The 24,267-nt window shown below is 36.5% G+C and overlaps 1 protein-coding gene across 1 annotated transcript; it reads left to right on the top strand.

Moving 5' to 3' along the window:
• The first annotated feature begins 2,147 nt into the window (after positions 1–2,147).
• On the top strand, positions 2,148–23,163 carry GPR180 (G protein-coupled receptor 180). The gene is made up of 9 exons (XM_010980229.3): positions 2,148–2,388; positions 4,792–4,950; positions 10,962–11,162; positions 14,713–14,893; positions 15,030–15,079; positions 18,034–18,191; positions 19,636–19,827; positions 21,686–21,763; positions 22,740–23,163. The coding sequence occupies exons 1-9, from the start codon at positions 2,244–2,246 to the stop codon at positions 22,896–22,898; spliced, it is 1,323 nt and encodes a 440-aa protein (XP_010978531.2). The 5' UTR covers positions 2,148–2,243; the 3' UTR covers positions 22,899–23,163.
• The last annotated feature ends 1,104 nt before the right edge of the window (positions 23,164–24,267 follow it).

Raw genomic sequence — 24,267 nt, 5'->3', positions numbered from 1 at the left:
AAAAACATAAATGTGTTCATTGCCATATTGCTTATGATAATGAAAAACTGGATACAATCTATATGTCTGCTAGTGTTGTCTCACTTTTTTAATACACCGGGCTGATATATAGCCTTTAAAAAGAAATGTACCAACATGGAATGAGGACCAAAATATATTGCAGTGGCTACTTACAGTTTTGTATGAACAGACTTCCCTACCCTTTATGATCTCCCCAAGTTGATCCACCCAGATTGACCACAGGATGTGCATCTGACTCACCATAGGCCAAATGAATCCTCTTCCTGAGTTTTGGAATTGGACTAAGGTTTCAACGCAGTCTAGTTGCTCTTCTTGAACTCTGAGGACCTACCAATTGGGGACTTGTTGGTAGCCATCTCATTCAAATGAAGTGAGGAATCAAAAAGTTTGTTTTTAGTGAGAGAGAAAAAACAATGTTGATTGTGAAAAGAAGAAAGAAAAGAAGCCTCAGTATTTAAGGCTCAAGTTCTGATCTTTTTTCGGGACCAATTATATTCCTGTCTTTGGTTTGCAAACACCACATACATGTAAGTGCATATCTTAAAGGATCCACCATAGACTATTAACAAGGAGTTTCTTTTGGTATCAGTATGAGCAGGGGAAGGAGGAAACAAGAACTTCCATTCTTGCTTCATACACTTTTGACTGATTTTTTTTTTTTTTGTCTAGGTTGCATGAACTACTTTTATAATTTAAAATTATGCAGTTTAAAAAATCTCATAATATTAATACCTCCAGTTTATTCCTTGTCAACCAGAGATATAGAAAATGTTGGGAATATGATTGGAAGTGTTCCCTCAGGTTTCTTTTTCTAAATGGTGAGGTCTGTTGTGAGAACCCACTTACATGTAATAGAAGCTTTTTGTCCACTGAAAATAATTTATATATATTTATTCATGAAATGATTTTGAGATTCTACTCTCATCAAAACAGACATAGAGTCTGACCAGCTGGAATTCACAACATAGTAAGGGATTCAGATAGAGACATTTACAATACACTGCAGTAAGTGCCTTGGTAGGGCAGTAAGGGATTCTGGCTCCAGGGGTACCTAACACAGATTTGAGGGTTTGAGAAAGGCTTCTTAACGTGCTCTTTGGAAAGAAAAATAGGAAAAGGAGATGATATGGGGGTTGAATGGTACAATATATGAAGCATTCCAGCCAGAGGGATCTGCAAGTGCTATTGACCCAGACGGGAGAACTGGAAGTGTGTTTAGCGAACTTACAGTGGCTCGGTAAGCATGCACATTAAACGTTGAGAGGTGGAAATTTGAGAGACTTGAAAGTCATGTTCTAAAGGCAACTGAGAGCCTCTGAAGGAAAGTGATGCAGTCATACTGCGTTTCCCAAAGCTTTCTGTGTCTCTAGGGTAGAGATGGACTGTGTATAGCCACTTGGAGAAAACTGACTGTTGTCGGGTAATTTGCCCTAGGCCAACAACATGGTGATAAGATGGTGGCCTGGATAGGATCGTAGATGCTATTCCCTAACCTAACCATCCAGAAAAGGCGCTAATAAACTTCTGTTTCATTGAATTGATTGCATGTAGGGATATAAGGGGTGGGGTTGGGGAGGGGGGTCGCTATAATTCTCAGCTGTCTGGCCTGCTGGTTGATGGCATAACTCAAGAAGATGGGAGACCTAGGAGGGAAGAATTGGTTGCAGATGCCAAGAGAGATTTAACATGCGTTAAACTGTGGACATGTACAGCTACGCGTCTTTGAGTTATTAAATTAGGAACGTCCAGTAGGTTACATAGGCATGTAGGACTTTGCTGAAGTTCTCCTCTCTTCACCAGAAATGTTGCTGCTGTGTCTGTCTTAGTTCTTTCGGAATCCCACACATCTCTGGAACACTCTCCGGGTTGGTGACGACGAGTCCGCGCATGCGCAGTGGCACCACGCGCAGGGGCGGAGAGGAGGGCAATAATTTTTCCTAACCTGAAGCAACATCCTCCTGATTCTCCATAAAAAAGGCGGGAACTAGCCAACAGGCAGGGGAGTGACGGGAGGCGCGTATCTGCACGTCCCGCCCATTTCAGCCTCTGATTGGTGGATGTCCTTGGCTCGTGGCGGAGGGGCCCGTCTCATTGGCTGTCAATCTCTCGAAGGCGGGCCTGCAACGCCGGGCCGGCTCCCCTCACCCCCCGCAGCTGTCGACGTGGGGCAGCGGCCGCAGGCGGTTAGGTGCCGGGGTGTGGGTGCCCAGCGGGAGGCGGGGATGGGGGGGCTGCGGCTGCTGGCCGTGGCCCTCACCTGCTGCTGGTGGCCGCCGGGCAGCCAGGGTAAGACGCTGCGGGGCAGCTTCAGCAGTGCCGCGGCCCGGGACTCTCAGGGCCAGAGCATCGGCCACTTCGAGTTCCACGGTAGGTGCCGGGGCGGGGAGAGGGATGAAGGCGCGTGGGCCCCTCCCCGCCTCTCGTGGGGAACCTGGAGCCCGCTGCGGCGAGGCTGGGGGCTTCACCCCGCTTACCTGCGCCTCTAGCGTCGCCGGTAGCCTTCCCCATCGCAGCTTCCCGGAACCTCGGGATGCTTTTATTGCCAGCCCCACTGTTGCTGCTCCCCAGACCCTCGTCAGCGCCCTCCCCGGATTGGTGGTTGTATCCTGCACCTAAAAGACCGTTTCCGCAGTCCTCTCCGCACCAACGAAAGTGCAAATGACTCCCCTGTTGCATGTTTTCAGAGCCTTCGCTCAAAGCAGCCCTCTCCTGTCTCAGCCTCATTGTGCACACTAAGGCACCGAAATTACACATGAATGTAAGTTCTGGAACTTAGATTTCCAGCGTTTTGTTCTTTTTGTTTTAAGGCCAATTTGCTAAAACCTGCTTACAGCTGAAAGATTTTACAAACCAAATAAAACACCTAATAATCTAGTTGTCCCATTGCTAGAACAGTTTGGTTACTTCCCTACTAAAGGAATACCTTTACTATAGACCACGAGGCCTAGAAGTAACTTGACAGAAATGCTGCACATGTGTCCTGGAAGCTTCATAACTTGTATTCTCTGGTCCTTCTGAAATCAGATTGCATTTGATTCTTCCCTCCGGGTCTCCCTTAAAAATCCATAATTCTTCAATGAATGAATCTGTATTCATTCTAATTTTTGCTTTACTTACTTGCACCCTCAAAATTTAAGTGGTACATACCCTTGCTAGTCTTAATTTGACTACTACTATATTTCAAATAATTATTCGCCTTGACAAGATTAAGATCCTTGATTCATAGAGACTTTAGCATTAAAAGATGCAAGTTCAGAATATGGTGCTAGAGAATATTCTTAGGAGAAGATAATAAAAACAAGAAGCTAATTGGGAAAGAAATTTAAAGTATTGAATTACAGAATTGTTGGTGTGAAAGGAGGGGAAACTTAATTTATTGTTTTTAATCTGAAGTTTTAAAAATAGCTGAGAAAAGGAGATGCAACCTATTTTCCAAAATCTAATGTGGAATCGACCTTGGGTAAATGAAGAAAAAAATGCTAGAAACAGTTTTATTATTAGTTTTTTTAGGTAGCATTTTCAGTTTCTTAATCAACTGGCTGTAACTATACTTTGAGTATTGACAGTAATAGTAATGTCACTACAACAAATGGCACGATCTGGACAGTGCTAGAAAATCTGGGATGTATGGAAGCTGTGGCATGACATGTGACTCATGACTCGCCTACAGGCTTAAGCAACCCCGATATTTCATGGTGATTACCTGATAAACATAGAGGAGGAACATGTAGTAAATCCATATTTCTTAGGAAAAATTGGGGAATAGATGTTCCAAGTATATTAACATAAACATTTTCTATGTGTGTACATATATTTTATTATTACCAATTTTCAGTGAATTTGAAGGTAGTAAAATAAGAACGCTAAGACTGTAGTACTGAAATAATGAACGCTAATTCAGAAAGTGATTTAAGATGTTCAGAGGGCCTTAGAGTCACTTTTAAGGCTTTGATAATATGTAATGTATAATATAATCAGCGTATGTAGGAGACTTAGATAATTTTTCATACATACTGTGCACTTAAATTTATTTAAAATGTTTGATCAAAGTGATAATAGTAAAAACAACAATAGGAGAATAAAAAGATCTTAAGATGAAGAGACAGTTTGCTTTTTCACTTCTCACCCAAAATCGCTTTCCCTAGAGGCATCTACTTTTTGCCATTTCTGTTCTAGGCCAAAAATGCAGTTACTGTGTGCAACTAGGCTCATTCTGTAGTTGTCTTACAACACATATTGTTCTGAAAATTCTTTTGTAAAAGTCACAGATGTCAAATTTTGTATCAGGTATAAAAGGTCTACCCCAAAACTCATTTATTTAAACTTTCTTGATGCTAGATATGTTTATTTTGTATATTAAAAGTATAGTTGAGTATTAACAGCCATCCTATATTAAAAAACAAGAAACTTTGGCAGGAAACTTCTATAGATAGGTTATAAACAAATGTTAAAATGTGGGGTGTTGAAAATGAGGCAAAATTCTGTCACAGTGAATGTCTACATATGGTAGATGTTGCTGTTTATTCAGTGAAATGCCATCAGTTATCAGCTGAAGCATAAGGAAACACTACACATTGTTTTGGATAATTTATGTGAATAATCTCTTGACTTGCATGTGAATGGGATGTTCATTCTAATGTGATCTGTGAGACTTGAGAAAAATTTTGCTCTTTTAATTCCTAGTTTGATAAATAGACGTATTGAATTGTCCTACCATCTCCATTCCATGGAAGCCCAAACTAGTTGATACATTTTTTTTTCATTGTCCAGGTGACCATGCTCTTCTGTGTGTCCGAATCAACAACATAGCAGTAGCTGTTGGAAAGGAAGCTAAACTCTACCTGTTCCAAGCCCAGGAATGGCTAAAGCTACAGGAAAGTGGTCATGGTTATAGTTGTAGTGAAAAATTATCCAAAGCTCAGTTGACAAGTGAGTATATCCTATTTTTTTTTATCATTAGGTACTTATTTTCCCTTCTTAATGTTGGAGTATAGTATTTACATATCAAGATGTTTCATGGCACACCACACATCACACTGATGACATTTTGCCTAGTACATTTTAAGCTGAAGTTCAAGGAAACTAATCTTTCCATTGAGCAAAAGATGGAATGCCTTTTCCCCCTCTTGTCTTTCAAATTATTTGAAAAAATATCCAGATAATTTGTAAAGGTGTACTTACAGGTCACATAATTCATACCAATATGGCAGATATATTTTGATCAAGCGGCAGCATAGAGTGAATGATGACATTTGAATTGAATGCTTATTATCTGGTAGCACTGAGCTAGGCAATAAGCATGTATTATCTCAGTTAATTGTATAATTTAGCCCAAGTGATACTGTTTTGCAACATGTTATTAGAACACAGGACCTAGTCATATAGTGACACAGTATGTCATTTTGGGAGGTACCAGCACCGCATCATCTGTAAACCTCTAGGTTTGCCTCTCGAGAGACTCTACTTTCATTATTCTAGTTGCCTGAGTTCTCTGTAATGTAGAAATGAAGAGCACATGCATGCTACCCATTTTACCCCTTGGAAGTTAATTGGTTGTTAATTAGGAATGTGAAACATCCGTGAGAAAAGATCCAGAATTACCCTTCTCCCCTTTTCCCTGCCGTAGTTACCCTATCATGTTCTGCACATCAATGAGTCTCTGAATCTTTTAGTCTAGTCAGTAAAACAGTGCCGTTTCTAAACATCCATTCTTCCTAGTTTTAGCAGCTGTCTGGTTCCCTCGTAGCCTGAATAGGGATAAGAGTAGAAGTCCCCAGTCCTTGCCACTCATTGTGGGAATCTTTTAGTCTAGGTTTGTGAGGTGGCATTGACAGATTGCTGAAGAAGTCTCAGTGACTGGATTCAGATATCAGAGAGACAGTTATTCATATAATAAGTTATTTACCTCAATCCTGAATTTCAGAACTTATCTGGGAAACTTGTGCAAATGCTCATTATCAATTATCTTTTCCTTTCTATACCAGTCTGCTCATCTAAGTGTTATATGTGAGAAGTTCTAGGCTTCTGTTCCCAATTCTCATAATGTCCAGAACTGAGCTCATCACCTTGCCTGGCCAAATCTGGTCCTTTTCCAGTGTTGCCTGTTTCAGGAACTGGCACCACCACACCATCCATCTAGTGAACCGTCAGAAACCAGGGAGTCTTCCAACACTCCCCTCTTTGACTTCTCTTTCCCCTTCCAAACTAGTAAGTTACCTCTAAATAGCTCTTGAATTACCTACTTTTCATCACCTCTAGCCCCACCATAGTATTCCAGGCTGCAGTAATCTCGTGCCCGTACTCTTGCCGCAGCTCCTGTCTGGCCCCTGCAGCTGTGTGCTCCCGCTCTGTGACCAGAGTGATCTTTCTGAACAGCAGGTTGGATCATGTCACATTCACTTCCCCACCGCACCCTTATCTACTTCAGTGGATTCCTACTGCTCTTCGGACAAAGACGGCCCTCCCTCACCTGATCAGAAGGCCATCCGAGTCTAGCCATTGCTTACCCGCCAGCCTCACCTCACAGTGCTGCCCCCTTCGGCCTCATTTTGTTTGTAGCACTGGTTTTGTTTCAGTGCTGCCCTGGGCCTTTGCACAGGCTCTTCCTCTGCTTGTTCTTCCTTCCCCTCTTTGGCTCCTCCCTCCACTCAGTTAATACTTGAGTTTTTATAGCCAGATGTTTTCCTCCACAGCACTTATAATAGTTACCAATTTACATTTTATTTATTTGTTATAAAATCAGTCAGAGAGCAGCAGGGCTCTTTTGATCTGTTCGTTCATTCATTCATTCATTCATTCACAGAGCTCTTCCAGTACTATGCTAGGCCCTAGCAATAAATCAAGGGACCAAAATACTGCCACTCTCTCAGCCCCTAAGGCTGCTGAGGGTATGAATCAGATCACTGTGAATAAATGTGAGATTGCAGTTATGATAAGGACTATGAATGTTAGTTACATGGTACTATGTGTGAGAATTTATGATACCCTAGTGCTCAGTTGGGCATTGACTTAAGTATTTGTAGAATGAATTGTTATGGAGCTTAGTGCTTGAGGGGCTTGAGCTTTTGGTTGAGAGGTCATTTGCTTTATATTTGGCATCTCAAAGCCTTTTTCTTTCTCTATTAAAAATTTATCAGGCAATTTAAAGCTTCGATTTGTTTTCTTACATCATGCGGTCAACAGTATACCATGTAGTATATATACGTGCAAAAAGATAATGTTTGTATCAGTCAAATCAGTCACAGAACTTATGTATATAGGATGCACTTGGTGCATTGGAAAGAAAGCTAAACTGAGAATCACTGCTAGTAACTTGTAGCAATGTCTTGTTATCTTTGAGCTGCACCTTACCTCTCCACACAACAGGGAAGTTGGACTAGTTTTCTCCAAGGTTCCTGAAAGTCCTAAAATGCTGTGATTCTAACTATAACTCTCTAGGTGGAGCTGCATATATAGAGAGCTATAATTTATAAAACCTCTTGCTGGTTTTTTTTTTCTATTTCCTTTTCCTCTTCCCTACTCTGTTAAGTGCAAGAGTATTTTTTGGAATAATCGAAATGGAAATCTCAAGAAACAGAAATTTTTGAGGAATGAAGATTGGTCTGTTAAATTTGGAGCCTGAAATAAAGTACTGGTGACATATAGATCACTTTCTACATATTTAATCAATTCTTTTTCCAGTAACAAAAGCCGTGTATTAACAAAATCTGTATTCTCCAACTTTTATGTATCATTTGTCATATTTAGAGTATGTTACTATTTAGAAGTTTTGATGCATTGAAACAAAAAGCATGTCCTTAAATTGGTGACAGTGTAGTAGTATCACATATTTGAAAATAATTCCTTCTAGAAATAATTCTCATTTCCTGACCGTTAATGAAACTTCTGAGAATTAGTAGCCTTTCACCTACTTGGTAGTGAGCTCATTAGCTATTCCTAACCCTATGTAAAACCTTCTTGCTGCCATGAACTGAGATTAGTAGACCTGAACAATCTCATAGTGTTAATGTTGCTTGTGATTATATGTTCTCCCAAATTAATGTTTGAGAAATTACTCTCCTGTCTTCCTTTGTTCTCTTTTAGTAATATCATAAAACATCAGATTTTTTAATGATAAAAAGTATTTTGTAGATTTTTAAAGGAAACAAACAAGATATTTAAATGCACTGAAAATGAAGTTTCTATGCAAAACAAAAAATGTGCTATCAGATTACAAGAACTAAATGTAATTTTGTATATAAAACATTTTCAGTATTTTTGCATCATATGCATATATTTCCTTTTGTACATTTGATGTATTTTATAAACTGCTTAAAGATGTTAGTATTTTATTATTCTGGGTATTTTTGTCAACAGTATTCATTTCCTTTTATAATATGATTGGGCAATTAGCTGTTCAACACTGTTCTCCACAGTTTGAGTTTTGTTAATATTTGAGGTACTAATTACATCAGCATAGAATAAGTATGCTATGCTCTAGTGTTTTGTTTCAAAAACAATGAACACACAGTTTTGTCAAGAGGCTTGTTTCCCAGGCTTACTGAAAAGACAGCCAGACAAAAACTAAAGGCCAATATTACTTAATGAAGCACCCTTTTGTTTTGATTTGATGTAAATCCACATCATTTAAAATTATGAAACATCAAAAAGTACTGATGAAAATATAATGGTTAATTTTTATATTGTTTTATCTAAGAGAATAAGTCAAATGATAAAACTTCAACACAGCAGACCCTTTTATATAATGAAGTCCAGATTATATAATGGCCAGCAGCGCATTTCAGAACCCTTATGTCCGAGCTGCTTATTGATCATATACTGAATTCTTACTAAAGTTCTTCAAATATTTAACAGAAACTAGAGTCTTTGCTACATTTTTCCAAAAGCTGTGCAGTAAGAAAAACAGTATAAATGTCAGCTAAATTAGGATATTACTACCAAAACAATGCTGTGACATTGTTAACAAAATCATCTTATCCATTTTAATTACTATTAATGAATTTTCCAAGTCCTTAAAAATTGAATCCTGACATTTATAAAGACAATCTATAAATAATATTTTCCCAACTTTCTATTAGGACATTTTTCAGTTACACAGAAAAGTTGAAAGTGTAGTACAGCCAACATCTGTATATCTTTGGCATAGATTTAATAATTTTAATATTTTGTTACCTTTGCTTTATGTTTGTATATATGTAATTTTTGTTTTTAATCAAAATGAGAACAAGCTGTGGGTGTCTTGAGCAGTTCACCATATTTCAGCATACATCTCATGAAAGTAAGGACGTTCTCCATAATCATCATCATTACCATAACGATACCATTATGCACCTAAGAAAAGGAATAATTTCATAACGGCCTCTAAAACCTCTTCCATGTACACATTTCCACAATTACCTCACGAAATGTCTTTTATTTATTAAGTTTTTTTTTTTCAATTGAGAAAAACATCAAGACTAACTGGCAAGCAGTGGGGGCAGTCTAGACTTGGAAATTGGGCCCATCATAATTCTATATTTTAAGAATACTTTGTATAGAATCAGACTGTTCATGTAGGATTTTCATATACTGTCTCATTTGCTCCTCACAAGAACTCTGAGCCAGATAGGGCAAGTGTCTTAAATTTACTACTAAAGAAACAAATTTAGAGACGTTAAGTGATGTATATGATGAGTCAGAAGGTTAGTAAGTAGTTGGGCCAAGACTTGCTCCTCTAACTCTTCTCTCTCTATTATCTATGGTGTTTGAGACCCTGTTCTCCTACAACACTGTGATGCTGGCAGTGAGTCTCTCTTAGGTCAGAATCATAGTTTTAGATTGAGAAGGGATCTTAGACATCATTTAGTGTTTCTCAAAGGGGGTGCTATTGGCACTTTCGGGTGGAACAGGTCTTTACTGTGTGAGACTTTACATCGGATTACATGAGGTTTAGCACAGCTCTGCTTCAGCTGTCTTCGCAACTGCTGTGACAATGAAACTGTCTCTACACGTTCTCAGATGCACTGCAGTGGAAAAGAATTACTCTAGTCTGAAAGCCACTTACTAGTATTGTTTTAAAGAAAGGAAAAGGACAATTAACCTTTATTCAGCAACTACTATATGATGGATACCATGCTAAGTAACTGAGTCCTTGCATCAGCTCTTTGCTCTAAGTATTATCTTCATTTTACAGATGAAGAAAGTGAGTGTCATTGCTTATGTTAACTTGCCCAAAGTCATGTAGGAGGTAAGTATTGGAGCCAGGATTCAAGCACAGGTCAGTGTGAGGCCAACATTCATGAGCCCCTGTACCTCCCCACCCCCATGGCCATTATATAGATCTGACCCAGTGTAACAACGCTTATATTCCTGTGATTTCTGTTTTTCTACTTTTAGAACCTTTTTAAAGAATAACCAATCAGAAAATTTTGGAAAATCTTTTGAAGATGTTTGTCAGTTATAGTTTTTAGATATAATAATTCCCAAAGTTGAATGCTCTGTTTTAAATTGAACTCAGATAAGTAATTTTCAGAAGTGTCCCTGTGATGGTTACACAGCATTGTGAATGTAATTAATATAGAACTGTACACTTAAAAATTGTTAAAATGGTAACTTTTGTGTTGTACATATTTTACCCCATCAGAAAAGAATTTTTAATGTTGCTAACTCACATGAAAACTTTGAAAATATTTAAAATTGAAATTCAAAGTTTCAGTGAAATCATTCTATTCACTTGTAGTATTTCGTAGAACTTTTGTAGTGATTCCTTTGGTTGGTTAAAATACATTATTTTCAAATGCTTTATGATTTACGGACCTTGTTCCAATACTACATCAGGGCTTGGACTACTGAGGCAATGACAACTAAACAAAAGAATTCTAATTTCAAATTGATTATATGACTTAAAGAATTAATATATTTGAGAGTTTTACTTTGAAAGTGCTATTTTTTTCTCTTTTAAGTGACCGTGAATCAGACTGAACATAATCTGACAGTGTCCCAGATTCCATATCCACAAACGTGGCACGTGTTTTATGCAGACAAGTATACATGCAAAGAGGACAGTGAGAATTCTCAGGTGGAAGATATCCCTTTTGAAATGATGTTACTAAACCCGGATGCTGAAGGGAATCCATATGACCACTTTAGTGCTGGAGAATCTGGTAAGAATATATATTTAAATGTATATCCTAAATATAAAAAAAAAAGATTTATACACAAGTATCTTCATGTTGTGTTTTTAGAATATTGAAAATTAAAAACAACTTAAGTGTTTTAAGTTTTAAGCAGTAGAGAAATGGTTAAATAAATCTTACAGTATTGTAACAGCTATATTATTAGGTTAAAAAAGCAGAACTCAAAACTTTATATTGTATAATTTCAAGTACTTTAAAAAATGCAGTGAATAATCAGAAAGAAGTACAGAAATATTTACATCTTATTTCCATATTTTGGGTGGTAGAGTTATGGATAGGTTTTAGTTTTTCTCCACACTTTGAATCTTTTTGTTGTTTTTATAAGCTAGCTTTATTTTCAGAAACAGAAAAATGTTAGTAAACTGAGCAATCTAAATTAGAAACCCACTGATTAAGTGAGATAGAAACTGCACTCCTTTGTATGGCTTCTCTCCACCTGCTGTCCTCTGACTGTCAGCTTTGTGAACTCCCTCATATTCAAAGTTGACTGCAGCATTTCTGGGCCTTACATTTAGATAATGGCAAAATTCACTGTCTCTTTTTTAAGAGCAAGGAAACTTCTCCCAGAAGCTTTCTCATCGCATTTCATTGTCCAGAACTGGAACACGTGACAACATCATAAGAGAAATGTAAGTGAAGATGTCAGAAAGGAGAAAAGGGCAAACCAATATGTCAAAGTAAAGGCTTAGGTTTCCCTCTTTTGGCAAGGGGAATATTTGAATTTCTCTAATTGGTTTAGACTAATCAGGATATATCTTAAGACACTTGAGGGATAGACATTGGGGTTCTGAGACAGCAAGACCATGGGTAGGCGAGAGTGTTCCAGGTAGGTGGCCCATGACCCATTGAATCTCCCCTTTTCTTACTCTCTTGTCACCTGCATCCCATCATTTAACTGGAGCTGAATTGTTCTGAAGCTGTCCTGGAAGCTTTCTTTCTATTGAATTTTGCCAGTGCTTCTTCCCATTAAGTTTGCCTTAAAATCTGCACATTTCCTGACAACATAAGTGTTTGTCACCTGTTCGTGCTCATTTAAGAGTGTTCTTCTTTTTTGCATATAGGGAGGATTTAATACCTAGTATCTACCTGTTTTAAAATTACAGATTTTAATTTCATGGTGAACATAGATTGCTTTCTTGTGAAGGATGGTGGCAGAACAAAAGTTAAAGCTGATCGCTGAAGAGAAAAAACAAAAACAGACTTTTTTCCCTAAAGGTCATTTATTTAAAAGAACACTGAGTGCAGAACCAGAGTTTTATCTTTAAAGTATCAGGGTCCAGTTAAGAATAAGTTATGCAAAATGCAATGAACAGAGTGTAGGACAAATGTTCTAGCTCAAGTTATTTTAATATATTAATGATCTCAAGGAAACAATGTGTTGGTTATAATGTTAGCTTTTTCTAGAAGATACATTTGATCTTGAATAATTCTAAGACATTTTTTGCTAGGGACATATGTCTTATTTTCAAGGCCCTTCCTCATGTATTATTCTGGTTACTCAATAAATAGTCTGAGGATTTTCTTTTCATGGTGGATTTCTAACCTAATGGAGTCTGAAACTTTATCTTGTAATGCATATTCTGTAAAGTGTTATAAATAAATAAAACCTTAAAATGCTATGTTTGATTCTTTATACGAAAAAGGAAAGATAAAAACTAAGATTCAGAACACAGGATAGTGTAAAGGCTTTATAACTGTGAAGACTCACACTTTTAATATGTTTAGCTTATTTTCTGCCTTGTCTCATTAATATAACAATCCCAGGCTTAGTGTCCCATTATTTAAAGCTGGAATACTTCTCTGTGTCAGGAACTTTAAAAAAAAAATGCCCATTCTGTTATTTGACGTTATCTTCCTGAAGTTTAAATAAGGTTTCTCACCTGGACTAGAGACATGTGCTGTCGGCATTTACATACGTAGAGCAGGAGAGACACCCAGTGGTTGAAGTACTTCTCTCTCTCTTTTTTTCTAACCATACCAAAAACACAGTTGAAGTTGAACTGTTTATTGAGTATTTTTCCTAGTATTTATATCTCCTGGATTACTTTTCCAAAATTATATGCCTTACAATGGAAATATTCTGTTCTCTGCCTGTGGTTTGGAGTTTCTCCCAAATGGGAAACCAGAGCAGATCCAGGGTCCCAGCTAGAGTGGAAGTGACTGCAATGCAGAGGGTTCACCCACAGAGTCAACGGAGATGGCTCTCTTCATAGTCACTGTCACTACATCTGGTGTTATTTAGATAGAATATAAAAACCCTCATACTAGGGACTAGCTTTAGAGGTAACCAAGTAAACGTAAGCTGTTAAACTCAAAGCTTGCCCTCTGGTTTATCATAAAAATTTTCTGAAATTTCCAAAAAATGAAGACATAGCCAAAGATTCTAGGTAATGTAGAAAATGGGGTGTTTATCTTGAGGTATGCAGACTGCACTAAAAAAGCTGCTAATAGGAGCTAGAGGCTGCGTGATGACTGGCACCATTTTTAATATAAAATCTGCACATTTACTTTGTTCTTGTCTTTACCAACCAGCTCCCCTTGCTCATTCAAAATTTCTGCTTACTCAAAATTTTAATTCCATCTTGGCCTGGTTTGACTCCTTCAGCCTGTCCCAACATCAGCTCCTCTCAACTTCAGTTTCTATTGCAAAATCCTTTCTATGTTTTGTGGTTTGACTTCCCAAGAGAATACGATTAGTTGCTTATCTTTGAGAACCAGGTGATTCTGCTGTCCAGTGACTAGTCTTTGGATTGGCAGGCATTTTTTGGGTTTTTAGTTTCAGTCACCTGTGGAGTAGGGTCACATGGACTCCAGAGGTTTTCCTCTTTGACAAGAGCAGAAGGCCATTTACTTCAGAAGGAGGCTCTGGTCATGACAGGTACTTTGATGCTTTGTCCAAATGGAAATTTGAGGTTATGATACACTCCAGAGCTGTCGTTCTCACTCTTTAGCTGCATCAGAATCACTGAAGGGCTGATTAAAATCTAAATGCTGAGCCCCACTCCCAGAATCTCTGATTTAGTAGATATGGGATGGGGCCCGAGAATCTGCATTTCTAACTAGTTCCCTAGTAATGGTTCTGCTGCTGGCCCAGGGCTCACATATTGAGAATCCTTGTCAGGGTGTACTAAACTACTGTTGACTGACTAAAATCTGTTTCTAAACGTCTTGTAAAAGAAATCCACTTTGGAGATAAAAAGCATATCCAACTGAATGCTAAAGTCATTGTTTTAAGTTACTATTTCAAACAAAACTATGATCTTGTGGTTAGTTTTGGGGTTTATTCCCTGACCACTATGCTTTTTTATAGATTAAATTTAGTTTAATCTGTCTTCTTATTGTTAAAACTTTATCCCAAAGTAGAAAATTATTTAAGTTTCAACAATTTCCCTTTTTTTCTCTTAACAAAACTGAATGCTATGACTCCAGTTAAAAAACAAGTTCTGGAAATATATTGATGGGAAGATTTGAAAGCAATCCATAACTGTAACAGCTTGTTCCTTTCTTCTCTTCACAGGGTTACATGAGTTCTTTTTCCTTCTAGTCCTAGTGTACTTTGTGATTGCTTGCATTTATGCTCAGTCATTGTGGCAGGCTATTAAGAAAGGAGGACCCATGCACATGGTTTTAAAGGTTCTGACAACTGCATTGCTGTTACAAGCTGGTTCAGCTTTCACTAATTACATTCATTTCTCCAGGTAACTCAAAGCCATTAAAACTGTGTTCATCATTACATCTAATTAATCCTAATTAGTCCACCAAAATTATACTTGTTTTGATTATTTTTTTTCACATTTGTAATTTATACTAATACTCTCCTCTTCAATTCCTCAGTTACTCCAAAGACGGAATAGGGGTACCTTTTATGGGAAGTTTGGCCGAATGTGAGTATCTCACCGAGCATTTTTTTAAAGCATAAACTTGCTAGATATGTTCTTCATGTATGCTTTCTTCTTTTGTAAATTATTTTTTGGCATAATATAATTTTTTTACCCAAAGTTGTTAGATTCAGCTCAGCTGGAAACAAGTTTACAGGTTTAGTTTCCACATATCCTGTTCAGTTTCTTCTTAGTAATAGGTAGTGTGTGTAGCTCTTCCTCGTCTTTAGAGCTTATTTATATACATTCTCTCACTTTATCCTCAATAAAAGCTCAGTGAAGCAGGTATGCTCATCCCTCTTTTGCAGATAAAGAACCTGGGCTCAGTGACAGGAAGCACATTTCCAAGTGTCAGTCAGCTAGCACGTGGTAGAGCCAAGACTCAGACCCAAGTTTTCTGACTGCAAAGCAGAAGTTTTTCCCTGTTCTTCATCCCTTTTCTGACCCTTTGTTTCTGTTTCTGACTCACGGCCATAGAGTACACCTGTTATTAAGCTGACCTCTCAGCTTTGTTCTTTGATTTATAAGAGGAATTTTTATGAGGTAATTTTTCAATTAAGCATGATGGTAAAAAAAATAATAGTTCCTGTAATCATGACTTTATTTTTTTATTTAAAAATTTTTTTAAACTGCCTTTTAAAAAATTATTTATTTTATTTTGTAGGGGAGGTGATTAGGTTTATTTATTTATTTTTAGAGGAGGTACTGGGGATTGAACCCAGGACTTCCTGCGTACTAAGCATGAACTCTACCACTTGAGCTATACCCTTGCCCCTCATGCCTTAAATTTTAAAGAGAATTTCAGGGGGATGGTTATATGCCTTTCTCAATCCTGGAAAAGCAAATTCTGAATACCATTCTAGGATTTGCTTTCCTCATGTTTCCATGTTTCTCTCCCAGTCCTCTCACTTTCTAATAGGACATCTTATGGTAACCTCTGTAATCATCTCAGGACCTGCTTGTCCTGATCTTGCTGCCTATTTTAAGATTCTAAAACTTCTAGAACCTTTTATTTTCCTTGTGAAGAGCATGTACCCTGTTTGCTTCCTGGGCGTGAACACACGTTACTTCTCCTTTTTTGACACTATCTAGAGCCCTGGTTTCTCCTGCTCAGGATGTTTAATAGAATCTTAGAGTTTTAAAGCTGGACAGAAGGTAGAAATAATTTAGCTTACGCATTTTAAGTGAGAAAATTGAGGTCCAAAGAGGCAAAGCACGGAGAAGCCCATCAGTAGCAAAGCTATTACTAAAATCAAGGATTTTTGAAGTTTTGAGTGTCTTCTGTATACAAAACAGTAATTTAAGCTGTCTGGCATTTTCATAGTAGGTTAAAAGCAAAATCTTTTTTGAAAAACTACAATAAATCTATGTTGATCATTTTTGGTAGTTCTGACAACAGGTTTGGTTAATTCAGTGATTAAAATTTTAAGATTAAAAAAATATTTTAATACCTTTATTGTGGTATGGTTCCTGTACAGTAAACTACACATATTTCAGTTGTATTTCATATAAACTACACATAAAAACTTTAAGATTTTTAATCAGATTCCACAGAGTGAGGTTTTTGTGTGATCTGTGTATTTGATCTACAGTTAGTTACTTTTCAGGAATAAATAAGCTATGTTCTGCCTGTCCTCACAGTTACGGTGTTGTATCATCAGTATGTGCATTGCTTAGTATATAAAGAAATGAGCCAGGATATCAGGGCTCCCATCACCCCGGTATTTATGTAGGAATTTTCCTTTGGCTAACTTCTTTAAGTAACTAAGTACGTATTTGTGAAATGTTTAATAAAAGTAATTGGCATCACAGTCATTTAACATCAAAGGTGAAAGAAAATTGTGCTTGATCTGAAAGGCCCCGACATTTTATATCATTGAAATGTAGTGACAGTTCATTAGTAGAATTCACTGTTACAAATATGTAAGCATAAATATAGAGTATCTGGTTTTAATTTGGGTGACAGAGCTGGAGAAAAATATGTCAAAATAAATCTGAATAGTCCTATTATTAATGGGTTTTCGCTTATAACTTTTAATATAACTGTTATACTACAGCTTATGTTATCTTTTTCTCCAAGAACATCTTTATATTAAAAAAGTAGAAGTCGTAGACATCAAAGTTAGAAATAACAGTTTGAAGAAAGTTTTATTTTGTTAAATTGTAGTTACACATTTATTCCAGAAACCATATCAAGATTCACTGTAATGAAAAAGTTATAATTTAAAAAAAATCAATAAATACAACTTCTAAAATAAATACACATGGAAGTTGAAGTATTATTGATGTTGTTTTCTTGTAGCACTAAACAGGATGCAGGCTGTTTTGTTGCACCCTCTTTAAGGAGCAGGCTTCCCCTGCAGTGTAAGTGATGGCCACCTGGTGGCACATCACACTAATGCATGGAGGATTTCATTTGTCTTCGGCGCTCTGACAGTAAAGCCAGCATGATTGGATGTTACAGCAGCTGTGTGTTTTACTGTCATGCTATTTGTTATTAACAGTTTTAGAAAGTAGTCTTCACATTATAGTTCAGCTATCAAACAAATTAGCAACCTAGAAATGTTGGCACTAGTATACTCTACATTGCAGGAGTTACATTTAACATTTGTTTGTTTTAATAAGCAATGAATTATAGATTGTAGTTAGAAATACTAAGAAAAGTAAGAAACACAAAGAGATTTAAAGTTGGCCTTGATAAAGATATGATATGGGCATATATATATTTAAAACAGTAGTTGCCATTGTTTTAACTGTTTTCACAGATGTTTACAAACTTAATGGCAAAATTTTAATTCTTTAGAATTATTATATAAGAATATTTCTTAATGAATTTCATCAGCTTCTTTTTGAAAATATGTGTTTTTGTGGTTAATAAAATGATTATATTTTCAATGCAAAAAGGATCAAATTTTTTGTGAATTGTGAATCAGTTGACTTTGGTTTTCATTTCCCATTAGTTTTTGATATCGCTTCTCAAATTCAAATGTTATACCTACTTCTGAGTCTGTGCATGGGTTGGACAATGGTCAGGATGAAGAAGTCTCAAAGCAGGCCTCTGCAGTGGGATTCCACTCCTGCATCCACTGGCATTGCTGTATTCATTGTCATAACACAGGTGAGTATTGATACTCAGTGTTTCTGCTTTGCAGCATTCAGAAATGCAACCTTGAGCATATCTTACTTCAAAATTGAAACCTGAGACCCATGAGGAATTTGTGTCACTCCACAGGTCACGCATTAGCATATGTATGTGAAAATAGAGAGTTCTAATATGTAAAAATTTGCGTCATGGGAAATAGTTGTTTATTTTTTCCTGCTTTATTGGCTTGTAATTGACAAACAGAAATTGTGTGTATTTAAGGTAGGCAGCTTGATGTTTTGATAATATATACATTGTGAAATGACCAGCACGGTCTAGCCAATTCGCATATCCATCACCTCACACGGATTGCAGGAAATGGTAGTTCTACGATAGCATGTCTTTATAAAAGTTAAGTTTAGAAATGCAGGCTAAGGAGTCAGACTGGTGTGCTTTGGTAGAGCAGAGGAACAGCACTTTCAGTAACAAAGAGCAGATATTTGGGTCAAGAAAGAAATTCATGTGTGCAAGATGACAAAGGAGTTGACCTGTCAAGAATGGTAACAGGAGTAAAATTATGGTGGAGATTTGAGAATGAGAAGAGGGAGGGGTTGTTGGTAAACCCATAAAGCCTAAGAATTGGATTTTTTTTTTAAAGAATTGGACTTAATAATGAGGTTTTGATCTAAACTCTTTAGAAGTCACTGAAGAGTCAATTCTGAGGGCTGAGTTGGCAGATGAAGGGAGCACAGAGGGCTACTGACGTGTGATGGTAAAAATGATAGTATTATAATCATTGAAGTGATTGATGTTTCATAAAGTTGGAGGGAATGTGGGCCCTGATTTCTGCCGAATAGCAGTAAACGGAACAGCTTCACGAGGAGCTTGCTGAGCTTTCAGTGGTAGAGTGCTAGTGTGGGAGAAAAGGCGAACAAACAAATAAGGATAAACTGTGCCCTGGATGCTACGGTGAATATTAACAGTCTGCTCTACCCATGGGGGTTATCATGGAAAAGGAGTGACAGTCTGACTTGTTAATTCCTGGATTACAAAAGATGCTGAGATATATGAAAGTTTATCTGGAGATAGTGGGCTTTAATGCAGAACACTCTGATTCCTAATAAGGTATTGAAGTAAGAAGTAGATGGATTTAGAAAAAAGTGTACATTTATTCTCTTCATCTTTTCAACTTACTCTCAACCTTAGAGATAGTCTTACTTGAATCATGGTAGCAGTCGTAGCATTTTTTATCTTTTGTGTGTGGTCTCATTTGGTAACAATTCCTTTTCTCAGCCAAGGGTGTCAGTGAGGGAAAACCTGCTTGTGCTATATTATTTGATGCTTTTATAGTCTGATAAATCTTAGAACCTCTTAGGAATGTTTATATACTATTTAAGGGTATAATTAAAAGAGTTGAAAAGGTACTTTATTATAAGTCGGTGTGACTTTTTTTCTCTAAGTGTAACATTGTTTTTTGCAGAGCATTTTGCTACTTTGGGAACAGTTTGAAGATACCAGTCCTCACAGCCACCATTCACACCACAACTTGGCAGGGATCCTTCTAATTGTTTTAAGGATTTGCCTAGCATTGTCCTTAGGCTGTGGACTCTACCAGATCATCACAGTGGAGAGAAGTACACTCAAAAGGGAGTTCTACATCACATTTGCCAAAGTATGGGTTTGGTTAGAAAATGGCTTCTTCGGAGTATCAACTTCATTCTGCTTCACTTGGGAAGTTAATAAGCAACCATATGCTAATTTTAGTAAACTTGTTTATGTGTCAGACACTACTGTAAGCCTTTTATGTGCTCCAGCTCATTTAGTCTTCACAGCCTATGAGATGTAGATGATATTATCCCCATTTTATAGACAGAACCTGTGAAATGGCAGTTTCCGTGTAATCTTTGACAGGTCAGTTTTACCTGGATTATAATTTCTTTATCAGTTGGGATTTTCCTCCTTTTTCTGGTCTCAGAATTTTTTTAATTAAAAAAGAATACAGTTTTCACATCTCAAAAGAACAATTATTAATTGACTATGAACTGTCACTCCCAGAATTATGCAGTGTTTTATAACAAACCATGAAGAGCCATCCTTCAGCTTAAACAGAGGGAGCCAAGAAGCCGAGCACATGTTACATTTCACGGCATCCTGTTTACTTCATTCCCTCTTTCCTTGTCCTTATGCTATTGAGATCTAAGAGTCCATGAATTTTTTTCTATACCTATTTGATAATGGAAAAAATTGGGAGGGAGGTTGGGCAGTACCATTACAGAAGCCCCCTTCCCTAGAATACTGTATTTTTTGTCAGACTGAGAGAATCCATAACCTATCCTCTTGACAACTCAAAACAGCATTCTGATAAGCTGTTTGGTCAGCCCATCCTAGTCCACAGAGTCCCTGAGCTGTTGGAGGCAGCTGTGGGAGGAGGGCCAGATTCCTTCTTTATTCCCAGTGTGGAGGGAGCACTTTCAAGCTGCTACTGCAGCCTTTGGACCCCTCTTGAGGGATTTGAGTGCCAAACAGCCAAGAGTATTCCATTGCACCGTGGAATTCTTCAGACAGTGCTGCTTATTGTTTGAAAAGTTAGTATGTACTTCAGGTGTTTAAAACTAAATTTTCTCTTTTGTTCTATGTTTGAAACAGTACCAAAATTCTTTCTTGAACTGAAATTTTTATTTTTACGTGTTTTAATTTAACTACTTGAATAGTTTCAAACATCCAGATGTACATAAGGAGTAGCAACCATGCTTCTTAACCTCTCTCCCATCTACTCAGTTATCGCCTCCTCGTATCACCACAGCTGTTCATTTCTAATTTATTTTTCAGAGAATTTAAAATATATATTACTTTATATTTCCCTTCACTTATGCAAATAGTAGCACACTAAACACATTTTTCTACATTTTGGTTTTTCTCCGGTATCCTCAATGTACTAGGCATCTCAACAGCTACTAGAACTAACTTATTGTTTTATTTCAAATTTAATTTTGGAAAAGAGGCTATGTTGCTGTGTTCTAGGAAAAATAGAAAAGATATATTTGAGAAGTATAGTGTTAAAAAGTTTCTCATCCCTATTTGCCTATTTCCAGTGCCTTCTGTACTAACTCTTAAACAGGTAACCACTGTTAACAGTTTTTTGTATGTTCTTACTAAATAGCTCTGTGAATCTACATGCAAATATGAATGTACATTCTTATTCATTTTTTACAGAAATATTACACATTTGTACCTTGCTTTTCTCAATTTTTTGTTACTTACATTACCATATTTGTAGTACATCAAAATGTATGTTTGTAAAAATGTTACGATTTTAAATATTCCAAAAAAACACCCATTTGATTAGAAACAAAATATTGTTGTCACAACAATAGCAAATTTATTTCTACATTTTATTGCAAGTTCTACTCTAAAGGCCAATTGAGATCAATCAGGGCCTCCTAAATATTCTAGTAATGTTTTTTTGTCTGGTAAATTGTGAAAACAAAGGTGTAGCTACACTTATTCGCCTTATTTTTCATTTGTTTCAGGGCTGTATCTTGTGGTTTTTATGCCATCCAGGTCTTGCATGCATTTCTATCATTTTTAATGACTACCAAAGAGATAAGGTAAATAATATATATGATCAAAGTAGTTTTTTTGTAGTCTTTATTGAGAAATTATTGAAGTAGGAAAGGCCTGTTTATCCATTCAGAGGTTTCTTGTGTTCTTTAAAGTAAAACTTTGAAGCAAAATATTGAACCAGTGAGTATTTAAATTTACTTTATAAGCAAAATGATGGAAAATAGCTTTTGTTATTATTTTAGCCTATTTCATAATACTGTTTTATAAATTAAATTACAGAATTCATAATATATCTTCATTAAGAAAAAATGATTAAAATTTTTGCTACATAATGTTAGAAATCCAAATAGCGTTCTAAAAGTCAGTCTGGGTTCTTTAATGGCCTGTAGACTGGCGCGCCGCGCTCAAGCATGCCGTGGTTTGGTTGTGTTGATACCTACCTTCTTAGGTGAATGACCACATCATTTCAGAGTAGAGCTCTGCCAGGAGCCCTTTACAAGCAATGCAGTATGTGCTTGAACGCACACATATTTCTTGAACCCGAGGCATCTACAAAGGGTAAAGAGACACGAAGGTAGTCCACACAAATAGAGAAGTGACTGAAAGGGCTTTTAGAGTAATCTTCAAGATTCAGGTCAGGACATGCTTTATTCCTGTTACTAGATTAGCCAGAACCTGATTTTTCTTACTGCTTTCCTTTAGTTCATGCACACTGAGGAGAGAATGGTTTAGCGCATTATTCTTTTCTGTCTTATTTTGACATGTATAAACTCACTGTTAAAGGAATTTTACTTTTGAACAATTACAGTTCTGAACATTAGTTGTATTTCCCTATTGAAAATTTCTTTGTTAAAATGTACCCATGGTAAAGATGGGGGGATACAGTTTTTTATTTATTTATATTTATATAAAGTATGTATAAATTTCTATGTATATAAAATATATATAAGTTCATAATAAGTTGAGTGTAACGTCTCTGTTTGGCACGCGGTAAAAGCATTCCCTTTCTTTTCTTTTCAGGTCATTACAGTAGGTGTTATCCTTTGCCAGGCTGTTTCCATGGTCATTCTCTACAGGCTCTTTCTGTCCCACAGTCTGTACTGGGAAGTTTCTTCACTTTCCTCAGTAACACTACCATTGACCATATCATCTGGACACAAAAGTCGGCCTCACTTCTGATACTTGATTTTCTTAAGAGGAAAAGTGAATTGATTTACCAGAGTGCAATAAGGATCCAAATACAGTGACTTTGTTTTTCGTACCTTTGGTGTGAAAAATTGAACAGAGAAAGCAGAGCATGTTATTTATACAGCTGCATTTAAGCAGTACCAAAACAGAAAAAAGGTAATAAATGTTTTGAAATATGCTTAATAAACTTTCAGGAAAGAGTGTTGTTATGAGATGATTTATGCAATTTCCTTACGGAAATAAATATGGAAAGAATTATATGATATTTTGGTAAGAGATTCACCAGTTATAATGCCTCATCCTGTATCACTAGTTAACTCAGGTTTGATTGTCTTATAAAAAGTAGTCAGTTAAATGATTACTTATACATATCTAAACTAAGTCCAGTTATGAAATCAGTGTAATACATTGGTTAAAAACTGCTTCTTTTTATGCTTTAAGGAAAACGCATTTCATATTGGAGTTTAAAGGAATTGAAAATTAACTTCAGAAAAATTAATATAAAATATACACATAGTTAAATGAATAAGCTTTTGTTTATTTGTGGGTGGGCTTATTCTCCGTCTTCTATTACTTTTGGCTCTGGTTTGGTTTTAGCTTGATTAGCAAAGGGTTTTTGACAGATAGTTTAAGAAAAATAAAACTTAGATGCATTATATTGGTTGTGCAAAGGGTTTTAAAATCTGAGCACTTAGGTGAAGGCACAAGCAGATTTACATGTTTAAAAAGAAAGAAGGAAAAAGTACTATGCGATATGGTCCTAAAATTTTAATCCTGATATAATTCATTTCTCTTGCATTGACTCTCCAATCATAATTAAGCCATATACACAGATTAAATTAACAGAAGCATTTCACATAAATGCTGGTTTCAGTCATCAACTACCCATGAATTCCTGCCCAAGGATACTTAATCAGGATTAAATTTTCTATGAATAATTGAAAAACAAAATACTCACTGGATTTGTTATAATCCATGCTGGCACTGGATTCTAAGTAGTTGCCATCTTGAATCCTTTGTAATAAAGCCATATTTCTTGTGTATGATGCCCAATATTGAGTATGCTAGCTGAAAAATACTCTATTTTTTTAACAGGTGCCTGTTTAAAGAATCACTAAATGGTTGTTGGTACCTGCTGTAAAAAATGACTATTCCCATTAATAGTCACTGATCAGAAATTATTGTTCCGTTTTCCAAGTCATTCAGGCCTTTTCATTTTTACCTCTGGCTTATTTTTTAAAATATTTTTCATTTACTTTCAGAGGTATTATGTTTTTAAACAAAAAATGGTGTGCTGATCTGGTAATTAAACTTTTAAATTAAGTAGTTGAAATAACTTAGTGCAACTTAACAACATCTG

The sequence above is a fragment of the Camelus dromedarius genome, chromosome 13 (assembly GCF_036321535.1).
Source record: "Camelus dromedarius isolate mCamDro1 chromosome 13, mCamDro1.pat, whole genome shotgun sequence".
In the NCBI taxonomy this organism is placed as follows: domain Eukaryota; kingdom Metazoa; phylum Chordata; class Mammalia; order Artiodactyla; family Camelidae; genus Camelus; species Camelus dromedarius.
This window is presented reverse-complemented; position numbering and strand designations above follow the sequence as displayed.

What these genes read in the sequence shown, in the direction of transcription:
- GPR180 (XM_010980229.3), top strand. Translation starts at nt 2,244, where the DNA reads ATGGGGGGGCTGCGGCTGCTGGCCGTGGCCCTCACCTGCTGCTGGTGG. An exon ending in AATTACATTCATTTCTCCAG is followed by an intron (nt 14,894 to 15,029) that starts GTAACTCAAAGC and finishes TCAATTCCTCAG; the next exon opens with TTACTCCAAAGACGGAATAG. An exon ending in TATGGGAAGTTTGGCCGAAT is followed by an intron (nt 15,080 to 18,033) that starts GTGAGTATCTCA and finishes ATTTCCCATTAG; the next exon opens with TTTTTGATATCGCTTCTCAA.